The sequence below is a fragment of the Haliaeetus albicilla genome, chromosome W (genome assembly GCF_947461875.1).
Source record: "Haliaeetus albicilla chromosome W, bHalAlb1.1, whole genome shotgun sequence".
Taxonomy (NCBI): domain Eukaryota; kingdom Metazoa; phylum Chordata; class Aves; order Accipitriformes; family Accipitridae; genus Haliaeetus; species Haliaeetus albicilla.
In genome coordinates this window covers 33,236,273-33,247,736 of record NC_091515.1, presented here as the reverse complement: position 1 = coordinate 33,247,736, position 11,464 = coordinate 33,236,273, and the positions used below count along the sequence as shown (strand labels likewise).

Below are 11,464 nucleotides of genomic sequence, written 5' to 3'. Positions count from 1 at the left end.
TTGTGTGATGGCCTCTATGGTCAGCTCCACCCCTCGATCATGAGACCATCTATATATTGCATCTCTCCCTAGATGTCCGGATGTTTCATGGGCCCATCGAGCGACAGATAGCTCACCCTTACATTCCCAGTCCAGGTCCACCTGAGCTACTTGTCTACCTGTTCATTGTTTCAATGTTCTTCAGTGGCACGGCTTTTGGGCATGTGAGCATCTACATGATGTACCTTTAGAGCGATGTGTTCTACACGGGCAGTAATATCCTGCCACAACGCAGCAGCTCAGATGGGTTTACCCCTGCACTGCCAATTGGTCTTTTCTACTGCTGTAGCTGCCCCCACAGGGCATTAGCCACCATTCAGGAGTCAGTATAGGGGTAGAGCACTGGCCACTTTTCTCTTTCAGCAATGTCTAGGGCTAGTTGGATGGCTTTCACTTCTGCAAGCTGACTTGACTCACCTTCTCCTTCAGAGGCCTCAATGACTTGTCGTGTGGGACTCCACACAGCAGCTTTCCATTTCCAATGGTTCCCTACCACACGACAGGATCCATCAGTAAACAAAGCATAACACCTTTCGTCTTCTGATAACTCATTATATGGTGGTGCCTCTTGGGCATGAGCCACCTCCTCAGGCAACGCTCCAAAATCGATGCCTTCTGGCCAGTCCATGATCTCTTCCAGAATTCCTGGGTGGTTGGATTTTCCCAGTTGAGCTTGTTGCATGATCAATGCTATCCACTTACTCCATGTAGCGCTGTTTGCATGATGTGTAGAGAAGATATGCTCCAGGTGCCGGAGCAGAGATTCCCCTGCAGCCTGTGGTGAAGACCATGGTGAGGCAGGTTGTCCCCCTGCAGCCCATGGAGGTCCACAGTGGAGCAGATATCCACCTGTAGCCTGTGGAGGGCCCCACACCAGAGCAGGATGGATGAAGCAGCAGAAATAACGTGTGATGAACTGACCGTAAACCCCATCCCCATCCCCATCCCCCTGTGCCGCTGGGGGGGGGGGGGTAGGTAGAGAATTCAGGAGTGAAGTTGTGCCCGGCAAGAAGGGAGGGGTGGAGGGAAGGTGTTCTGAGATTTGGTTTTATTTCTCATTACCCTACTCTGGTTGATTGGTAATAAATTGAGTTAATTTTCCCCAAGCTGAATCTGTTTTGCCCATGACAGTAATTGGTGAGTGATCTCTCCTGTCCTTATCTCGACCCATGAGCCCTTTGTTATATTTTCTCTCCCCTGTCCAGCTGAGGAGGGGGGAGTGATAAAATGGCTTTGGTGGGCACCTAGTGTCTAGCCAGGGCCAACCTTCCACAGGAGGACAAAAAGATGAACCTGCCTACATTCTCATTTGCAGTAATGTAAAAGAATGTTTTTGTTTAATTGTGAAGATTTAACAGTTAAAATATTTATCTCTGCTTTTAATTTGTTGTTATGTTATAAAAGATAAGCTTTGAAGTGTATTTTGATTATGCTTCAGCAATAGCTACTGCTATTTAAGATGAAACCAAGCAAGGTCAACTATATAGCTTAATTTACCTTATTTAGCTATTTAATCTTAGTTAGATAGCTAGATAACTACTAGATTGTCTTCATTCATCTTCCTTTTAAAAAGTTACCATGTTCATATCTTAAGACCACAAATCCAACAGTCCTAGTTTAACTGTTGTGGTGATATTTGTTTTATAGATATATTTAAAACAGGTTTGTCATCTCTTAAGATTTTATTTAAATGTCTTTAATATACAAGAATTTGTTTTATAAACCTGATCAAATTTTTATTTTTGATGCAGCTTTTCAAAATCTTATAATCTTCACTAGTAAATCTTCTGGGCATTAAGTGATTACTTAGAATGGGTACCTGCTGGCAAAGAAAATATTTTTTCCTCTAGTAATGAAGTTATTGATAATCTTTCTTATTATTCACTTGAACTATTTAGGTTTTAATATTGATTTTTGCCTTTTTTTCTTTTGGTAATGTAATGAAGATGAAAAGCATTTAAAAAAAAAAAAAGGGTTATTTTCTTAGCTCATACTCAGTCTTTTTATGCCAAGACATATTCAACAGAAAGGTGACTGAAGAGTGATGACTGGAAGCATACTAAGGAAATACAAGAAGGTAAAGCTCTTCATATCTGCATGGTAAACTGTGAATGATGTATTAGTTGCATTCATACAGAAGCTTCCAGTTTATAAGTATACATATTACTGACATCTACTTCAGGCTGATAGAAGGTTTAAGCCCCTCCCACAAGTAGGTGTGTTTTAGATGAGAATGTGTGCACAAGTTGCATATATTTTGTGTAGCTAAAGAAAATGCAGCTTTTTTTTTAAACATTTGCTATCTGGGTTTTTATATTTGAGGTAGAAGTACTATGCCTCAGTCATAGTCTTAAAGAGGAGTGGCATAATTATGTATGTAAAAAAAAAAAAAGAAAAAAATCTGCATGTTTACTATTAAGCTATTTAAAACTGGCTAAGCATGCAATGAGTCCATTACCCAAACTAGATCCAGTAATGAGATGCAGAAGTGTTACTTGTGTTTGAACTTCATAAATTAAAGGTAAATATAGGTTTAAAATATTGTCTAGCATGTTTAAGGGTGCTGTCAAAGGAAATGGAAAACAGGCATTTTTTTTCCTTCTGGTGTAGCCATCATTCAAATTAAAGCAATGTGATTCCTCTTCCTGTGCCAAGGCTCTCAAGGTTTCTCCTGAGTATCAAAAGTTACCCCAATGTACCTCCACAGGGCTGCCACGAGCAGTTTGGGAGTGGCAGAATACAGTTCTTTCAGCATCTTCTGGGCTTGAAGAAATAACATGATGAGTGTGAACCAGGCATGCATCTTAGACCCATGTAAGTGGTGAAGAGTGCCTGAAGTCTGCGACCACAGCGTAGTCACCGAACCACCGTTGGACATAAATCCAGAAGGAAAGCGGAGCAAAAAAAGAGGAAGTTTCAAGGGGAAGAGGACATACAGAGGAAAAAATATTTGCTTGTGTGCATATACTGTATGCATTCATTATCCAGCTGTGATTCATCAACTTTACCCTGTCCTACAGGTGACCATTTCCTGGTTTTGCATACTTTAAATTGTCCAAAGCTAAACTATTCTATGCTTAGATTTTTGCCTGAGATACCAACGTTTAAAATTGTATAGCCTTATGCCAAGCTGCTTTAAAATGTTTTTCTGTGTTATCGTCAATAAATATTTATGGGTTTTTACTATTTTTTTTGTAGACATGGAGAGGTGGACTATATACTAATTAGATTTTAGTGGGAGCCTGGGGGGTGGGGGTGGAATAGAGTTAGAAACTAGTATCTGATGCTGTTCCTGAAAAAATCAGCGAGACTTTATTTTTTCCCTTCTTCCTGCCTTCCCTTCAGGACTGCCAGTGGAGGCCTGAAGGGAAGGGCTTCCTGCTCCCCTGGCGAAGCCTCAGCATCACCCGCCCGCTTATCTCTGCGAACAGCCCTCCTACGTGCAACGCCCTCCCTTTCCTGGGTGCACAACGTCTAAGAGCTTAAAATAAAAAGGCATGTACACGCTGCTTGGCAGTAGGGTTATAATAGTTGACGGAACAGTTCCCCCTCGGTAGTGGCCAGGGGCGTGCCGGGGAAGGAGGCAGGGCCGTTGCTAGCTGCCAATCATGGTCTTCTGCCCAATAGGGGTGGGTGCAGGGAGTACGTTATGCGTCGTGGCGTCATGTCAGCTGTGCTCATGGCAGATAGGAGAGGAAGGGGTTGAGATGGTCATGGCTTCGTCTGTCGTGAGGGCTACGGTGCGGGCCGTGAGTAAGAGGAAGATCCAGGCTACCCGCGCTGCCCTCACCCTGGTCAGTGCTGGAGGCGTGGCGGGCCCCACCCTGCCCCGTGGGATGCCGGTCATGGGCCTCTCTGACCTGTGCCTTTGTCCTGAGAGTGGGCGTTAGAACTGTGCCACGGGCAGGGCTGGGTTGAAGGGTTTCTCTCGGCCTGACCGTCCATCCGCTCCGAGGCAGATGTTACGCCAATGCCTCTAGGCTGCTAGTGACAGTAGGATGGCGCGGGCCGTGCTGTCGAGACTGTGTACGTGGCTGGCGGTGCTGTACGCCTGTCCCAGCAGCAGGTGAACCTGCACTCGGTGCTTCTGAGTGCTGCCGCTGCGCAGGTCCGTAGGCCTGCGGGCAAGCGCTGTTAACCCTCCGAGGTTGCCAGCTGCACGCTGGCTTTGGGATTTGGTCGCTAGGAAGGGTCCACAAGGAGGTGGAAAGGACCTATTCCCGCTTGTGAGTTTGCCGCGGGTGCATTTGTGCTCCCAGTGAGAAGACTGGTATTTTCTCATCTGCACCTGTGTAGAGACGATGCTTAGAGAAAGCGGAACTGCCGTACGGTGTGCTAGCGGTGGGCAGTCTCTGGCCCGATAACGGCCAGCAGGCAGTGGGAAAAGGGGGAAAGATCGGTCTTGTCACTTTCACGAGGGGTGGTTTTGCACAGTCACTCTAAGAAGTATATTTATTCTGAAGAATGCAAATTCAGTACAGAAACTGGCGAATAGGTTGTTCTTAAGGAGACTCTGTATCCCTGTGTTAATTGAGAAAGCGCATTTACTAGTTGTGGCAGTATTGCAGAGGCGGCACAGTTGGGAAGGTTTACTCCAGAGGGAGGTGCAGCCCTCAGCATTGACGGGGGCAGAATAAGTCTGTCTAGTTCAGTCATTTGTCTGGGCAGGTAATTCCTGTATTGTAGTGATCTTGTAGCCATTAATAGCGCTAATTAGAAAAGGTATTCTAATGTAAATCTAGTAGAAGTTTGCTTTGTATGTTTGAATCTGCTAGTAATAAAAACTTCACTTAATATCTTGGAAACTTGTAAGCACATAAGGGAACTCTTTCATGTATATTTTGTGTATGTAGTCCTGCATTTCTGCAGCAACTAGATAGTTCTATATGAACTATGAGTTTATCTTCTGTAAAGCTATAGTTCCCCTCATAAGTTAATGAGAAGGGAATAAACATTTCTGTAATGCATATATGACAATGTTTTGACTAGAACAGAACTGTTTAATTGAGTTGTAATTTTGCAGTATGTATCTTGAGGCATTGGTTTCAAGTAGAAGAAAGACTAGTTGACAGTGTCAGATGGTTGGTGCTGTAGGTGAACTTTGCAGATAGGAGACAAAACTTAACTGTAAACTAAGACAAAATTTGATTGCATAAAAAGAACTTTTTGTTTGCAGTGTGTGACTTGCATGTATTACAAAGTGTGTAGCATACTTGAATTTTTTTTTAAACTGCATACAAGCATATGCATATATTTGTCTTTCAGACCCCATCAGCTGTTCAGAAGATAAAACAGCTTCTTAAAGATAAACCTGAGCATGTAAGTGCAAACAGGGCTATCTTGCAGATTATACTAAGGTATTAGCACTGCTGATTATTACGAAGCATTTCTGGCTAACCTAGCAGCTTGAAATAAACACTGAAAAACTTGAAGATGTTGGTGTCTCTTTTTGGATGGGACTGTATAAGTTTGTTTATCAAGCTTCATTTCTATATAAAGTAAAATGCAGAAAATAATTGACTGTAATGACCATTCACTATACAGTTACTTTTGAGATGGGTAAAACTGAAGGAAAAAAAATAGCCACCTTAAGCTTGAAAAATATTTATAAGCCACATTTTAATCAACTATTCTAGTATGGCATAGTGGTGACTTCTGGCTGGGCTAGAGATCTTCAGCTGTTGATACTAAGATGTTATTAAATTCTTGAAGGCATTCTGGATGTGAAATAAATAATAATGTTCGATTCATACCCATTGGAAAAGGTATAATTCTTATGAAATTTGCCAGACAATGTCGTTGGGGGTTTTTTGTTGTTGGTTTTTTTGTTTGTTTTGTTTTTAAATAATCAGTATTTCAACAAATAGCTGATTGAGAATGTCATCTTTTCCTCTTGGGAAGAGCACACAGTCTTGCTTTCTAACCATTATAAAACCAAGCATTAGGTTTTCTTCTTTACAGCAAGTACTAGTTCAAGAAAATTATTTCCCTTCTGTATAAAACCCATTGTTTCTTTTGCTTCCTGCACATCTGCAACTAACTAGACTCTTCATTCTAATGCTTTAAACCATCCTAAGGAAGCCCAAAGCCTACAGCTTAGCTGATCGGTCATCCCCCTTTTATAAATGGTGTTCATGTTTTCCAACCCATGATTTCTAGCCCTTCTTGTAGAGGAAGGGTATTTAGTCTGAAAAGAACAAGTGCTGTTTGTCTGAGATTCCACTTGTCATCAAGCGATACATTTTGATACGTTTTTAATCGTAACATTGGTTACATAGATTATTATACTTTTCAAATTATGTACTGAAGCATTTGTGCGTGGAAAGTGGTACAGATACTTTTGGAAGATCCTTGTGCACAAATAATTTTCCAGTTCATTTTCAACAACCTGTATCAACCTCTTCTACAACCTTTTCTCAGCTCTTTACTTGCATAGGTGCCCTGTTTGACTTACAGGGTCATGTTGGATAATTGCAAATTATCCATATCCATTATCCACAAACATATTGACTAGGTTGGGCTTTAACATAGATTAACACAGTAAATGAATAAACTTACTTGCAAAAAGGAGAGGATTAAGTTTTAAGTGTGAATGGTAATGCGGATAATGAAGATCATAAAGTAGCGTTTTCAGAACTTTGGATTAAAGTAGTAGATTTCTGATGGTCATTATAGGAGTTATGTAAAAATCTAGCAACTGCCCTTGGCTTGGCCTCACAACTTCATAATTATGTTACTGTCAACAATCTTAAAATAGTGCCTGAATTACCATCTGAATAAACTTTAATTTGAAGTCACAAAAACATGTCTTTGATGTTTGACTTTTATGACATCAAGCACCAAGGAGTGTCAACAGTTCATTACTTTGATTTTTATTTTTTAAAAATTTTATTTTTTAACATGCTTTAGGGCTTGGTCCACAGTAGCAAACATCTGATGTCTGCTTTTTACCTTGGTAGTCAATTTTATAAGATAAAAATGTTACCTTTTAATCCATTAAACTAGTTAACTTCTATTTTAACACTGGCCTTGAGGTAAGGGAGAATAAATGTCAGCTTTTTGTTGTTCTGCATACTTTTTATTTTAGTGTTCAAGAATAGGTTTAAAAAAAATAAATGTTTTATTTTAGGTAGGTGTGAAAGTAGGTGTTCGTATAAGAGGATGCAATGGACTTTCTTACACGCTAGAATATACAAAGTCAAAAGGAGACTCTGATGAAGAAGTAGTTCAAGATGGTGAGTTTCTGATGCAGTAAAGCAAAACTGTGTGTGTGAAGAATAACCTATTTACAAGTTTGCCAAGGGACAGGTTAGGACTTCAAAGTACCAAGTTATTGTAAGAGGTTCTAGTGTTCTGTTATAGGAGTTGTCACCTTAGTTTCTGTTGTGAAGATGTAAAAGTAATCAGTTACAAAGCTGCAGATTTTAGAGGAAATGAGGAATATCCTTGATCCAACCTTCATTTCATGCCCATGTTGGTTTAAGTTGGAGTTCCCTATGATAGCAACAAAAAAGTCTCTGTACTGGGTCAGAATAAATGGCATAGCCCTTTATTCTTGTCTTTGGAGGTGGCCAATAGCAAATATCTGAGAGAATACATAACAAGGCATGGACAGAAGGATACTTTACTAACATACCTAAAATAAGGCTTGACAAAGTAAAGGTTTTATTTGCAAAGAGTTTTCCCAACTGTCTTCTATAACTAGCCTTATAATTGACTTATTTTTTTTAATGTCTTTATGCTTTTGATCTTGACATCGTTTTGGGACAATGCATTCTATAATTTTAAATAAGCGTTATGTTTGAAACTGTTTTCTTAGGTTGGTATTTAGGCTTGCTGCCTGATAATTTCATTGAGTAGTCCCATCATAGGTCTATTGTCAAAGTACTGAAAGTTCCATAAATCTTTCCAATTTTTATAGAAACTTCTCTTGGTGATATTTTTGTCAAGCATGCATTTTTAGAAAGGCATAATAATGTTTGTCTTGGTTTCTGTTCTTCTAAAAATTGCTAAATTTTTTTTATACATTATTGAACTGTGCTGCGTTTGCATCCAGAAAGATTACTTTTCAACTGGCGGCGAAGTAGGAGATTTGAATAAGAGTAGGATATCAGTGTCGTGGTTTAACCCCAGCCAGCAACTAAGCACCACGCAGCTACTCACTCACTCCCCCCCCATCCAGTGGGATGGGGGAGAAAATCAGGAAAAGAAGTAAAACCTGTGGGTTGAGATAAGAATGGTTTAATAGAACAGAAAAGAAGAAACTAATAATGACAACAGTAGTAATAAAATGACAACAGTAGTAATAGAAGGATTGGAATGTACAAATGATGTGCAGGGCAATTGCTCACCACCTGCCGATCGATGCCCGGTTAGTCCCCCAGCGGCGATTCCCCACCCCCACTTCCCCCAGTTCCTAAACTAGATGGGACGTCACATGGTATGGAATACACCGTTGGCCAGTTTGGGTCAGCTGCCCTGGCTGTGTCCCCTCCCAACTTCTTGTGCCCCTCCAGCTTTCTTGCTGGCTGGGCATGAGAAGCTGAAAAATCCTTGACTTTAGACTGAACACTACTGAGCAACAACTGAAAACATCAGTGTTATCAACATTCTTCGCATACTGAACTCAAAACATAGCACTGTACCAGCTACTAGGAAGACAGTTAACTCTATCCCAGCTGAAAGCAGGACACACAGTTACTTTCTTATAGAAGCTGTGCTGCTTGGCAGAGCTCAAATTCCAGCTGCCTTGAAAATATCTGTGACCAACTTATAAATTATTTTTTTGTCTTAAAAAAAAAATTAGTTGTAACTTCAGCAAATTATTAAATTGAAATAGAGTAGATGAGATCAGGACTGCCACCTAATTTTGCAGGTGCTTCTTGAATTCAGATTTAACTGGCTCCTGGAGTTGCCTTTTCTGCTTGATTCCAGGGCTGCTCTGGCTTTACAGGGCTGAAAACACATTTTTCAGAAGGCAGTTCCTGGCTTGGTTCTTAAGGGAGATGAAAGCAGTTTCCCTCAATCATGACAGAGGCCTCAATCTGCAAAGCCAGACAAAGTTTCAGTTGTGGCTGTGTGCCTTCTGTTTTATTTTGATTGCTTCTAGACAGCTTTCCACTGAGGGCTCTGACTTTTATATATCATTCTACTCAGTGAGCTGGTGGCTTTGGATACCAACCCAATTCTCCTGGCTTTTAGTTAGCAAGTGCTGATGCTTAATGCAGAATTGTGATTCTGCTTCAGGGTTCAGGTTCTCTTTCATTAGATTTAGCTTTCCCTGTGTATTATTGTCCAGGTTGACTAAGAAAAACATGGAGGTTCAACTTAGTTGCCCACAGACTTGAGCTGTTTTACTAAAGTGTTTCATCTCAACTTCTACTATCATGAAACAGCTTTCCAGAACTCTCCTATAACTTAATGAATTCTTGTTGCTGCTACTGATGCTATTTTTAAACTTCTATTTTTATTATTTCCTAGTCTGTGGACAGCTAAAGCAGTCTATTCATACTAACCACTTTATACCATACTTGCAGTTTTAAAGTTCAATAACTTTCCAGGCTGGTAGATACTTTGCATGCTTTAGAAAAAGGAGATCCTTCTAGTTCTGCGGATGAACTACTAATTAATTCTTAGTCCTTAAAGGTTATGATATCTTCAAAAGTTCACACATCTACCTTGGTATAGGTTTCAATATTGCTAATAATTTGTGTAGACCTAATAATTTTGGCAGAGCAAAGGACATTCCTCATGAGAGAAGAGTTCTTCAGTTGGTTTTTTTTAGGGATTTTTTTTTTTTCTTGTTGGATGCACAAGCTTTAAGAACAGTAGTAAATGGGTTACTGACTATAATGTATGGGAAAGGAAGTATCAAAACTGAGATTCATTCCCAAGTTCTACAACTGATTACTCTGGGTATCATGATTTTAAATCTGAATGAAAATAAATGCGTACATGTACACAAATACTAGCACTAGACTGTTGCTAGAATTTTGTAGCTAGAGTTGAGGAGTTAAAAAAAAAAAAAAGGGGGGGGAAGCCCTATCTTAGGCTAGGGAAAATGAGTTATATTGACAGATTTTTGTATTTAGCTTCCACTTTTATCACTGGTTGGAAGAACATTTCAAAGTGAATGATGAATGCTTTTGCTGTATGTAATATTTTTTTTCTTTGTTGTCTTTAAGGGATTAGAATCTTTATTGAGAAGAAAGCACAGCTGACACTTCTAGGAACTGAAATGGACTATGTGGAAGACAAACTGTCCAGTGAATTTGTCTTCAATAATCCAAATATCAAAGGAACATGTGGCTGTGGAGAAAGCTTTAATATTTGAAATTTCAGGACTATTTCTTTGACTTTGAAAGCTGCAAAACACTTGCTGAATATGTGGCTTTCAAAAGCAAATGCGTTTTCTTCAGATTCTTAGGCTGTGCAAAGTGTGGATGCCATTAAGGAAAATAAAGTTAATCAGTTTTGAAAATTTAAATTGTGTGTTAAAACCCTGCACTGATGTTTTTACATTGCAATTTGTGATTAATTGGGACCTAGAAAGTAAGAACATTAAGTGCTGTAGCATTTCTGTGTTTTCATGTACCATGGAAATAAAATCTCACTGTTCTTTTCCTTTGCCATTTTCTTTGTCCACTCCACTTGCACTTCCCCATCTAAAAGCCATTTGCAAGAATATATTGCCTATTTATTCTGCTTTGAGTTGGAAAAAAAACCCCCAACCTTTGTGTGTGTGTTTAAATATCTATATACACAGACACACTCCTCAGCTTCAAAGTTCACTATGATTATGTAGATAAATAATTTGTCTTATTAGGTTCCTGATGTTTTTATGTATAGACTTGTCTAGTGGTTTATTTTCCCATAAATCTAGGGAAGTCCAGAAAGCAGTTCATGTGCAAATTTAACAGTAGGCTGCCATAGCACTGCTAGTAGCAATAGTTCAAAATATGCTAACCCAACTTCAGTCTTGTTCCTTGCCTTGTTGAAGGCACAGTCTCTGCTGTAGTTACTAAGTGGTTTTCAAGAACAAAATATATTTGGGTGCTGAAATATTAAAGCAGAATATGTACAGGCTTCTTGTGTTTCTGTTGTTTCTATTTGTCTTGACTGACTTAAATTACAAAACTGGTAAAACTGCCTTCAAATTCTGATTCTCGGTGTTCACAGAATGTATATATATTCTCACATGCTGTCTGTGTGCAAAAAGCTATGAATTTTTTTTTTTTTTTGAGAGAGAGAGGAAGGAATCTTATAACTTTCATTAGCTATTTGTAGTAATGTTTGTGTATTGGGCTTGTGTGGAAAGGTTTTGGTAGTGGGGGGGTTACAGAGGTGGATTCTGTGATAAGCTGCTAGAAGCTTCCCCTATGTCTGACAGAGCCAATGCCAGCTGGCTCCAAGACGGACCCACCAC

At 39.7% G+C, this 11,464-nt stretch overlaps 1 protein-coding gene across 1 annotated transcript; it reads left to right on the top strand.

The window, feature by feature from the left end:
* The first annotated feature begins 3,684 nt into the window (after nucleotides 1-3,684).
* Nucleotides 3,685-11,135, top strand: LOC138683644 (iron-sulfur cluster assembly 1 homolog, mitochondrial-like). Its single transcript, XM_069775641.1, has 4 exons — nucleotides 3,685-3,833; nucleotides 5,305-5,358; nucleotides 7,169-7,274; nucleotides 10,224-11,135. The coding sequence occupies exons 1-4, from the start codon at nucleotides 3,747-3,749 to the stop codon at nucleotides 10,370-10,372; spliced, it is 396 nt and encodes a 131-aa protein (XP_069631742.1). The 5' UTR covers nucleotides 3,685-3,746; the 3' UTR covers nucleotides 10,373-11,135.
* The last annotated feature ends 329 nt before the right edge of the window (nucleotides 11,136-11,464 follow it).

Bases quoted from the DNA above. Each gene is read 5' to 3' on its own strand.
- LOC138683644 (XM_069775641.1), top strand. From the start codon at position 3,747: ATGGTCATGGCTTCGTCTGTCGTGAGGGCTACGGTGCGGGCCGTGAGT. The intron at 5,359-7,168 runs GTAAGTGCAAAC...GTTTTATTTTAG, and splicing joins TTAAAGATAAACCTGAGCAT to GTAGGTGTGAAAGTAGGTGT. The intron at 7,275-10,223 runs GTGAGTTTCTGA...GTTGTCTTTAAG, and splicing joins TGAAGAAGTAGTTCAAGATG to GGATTAGAATCTTTATTGAG.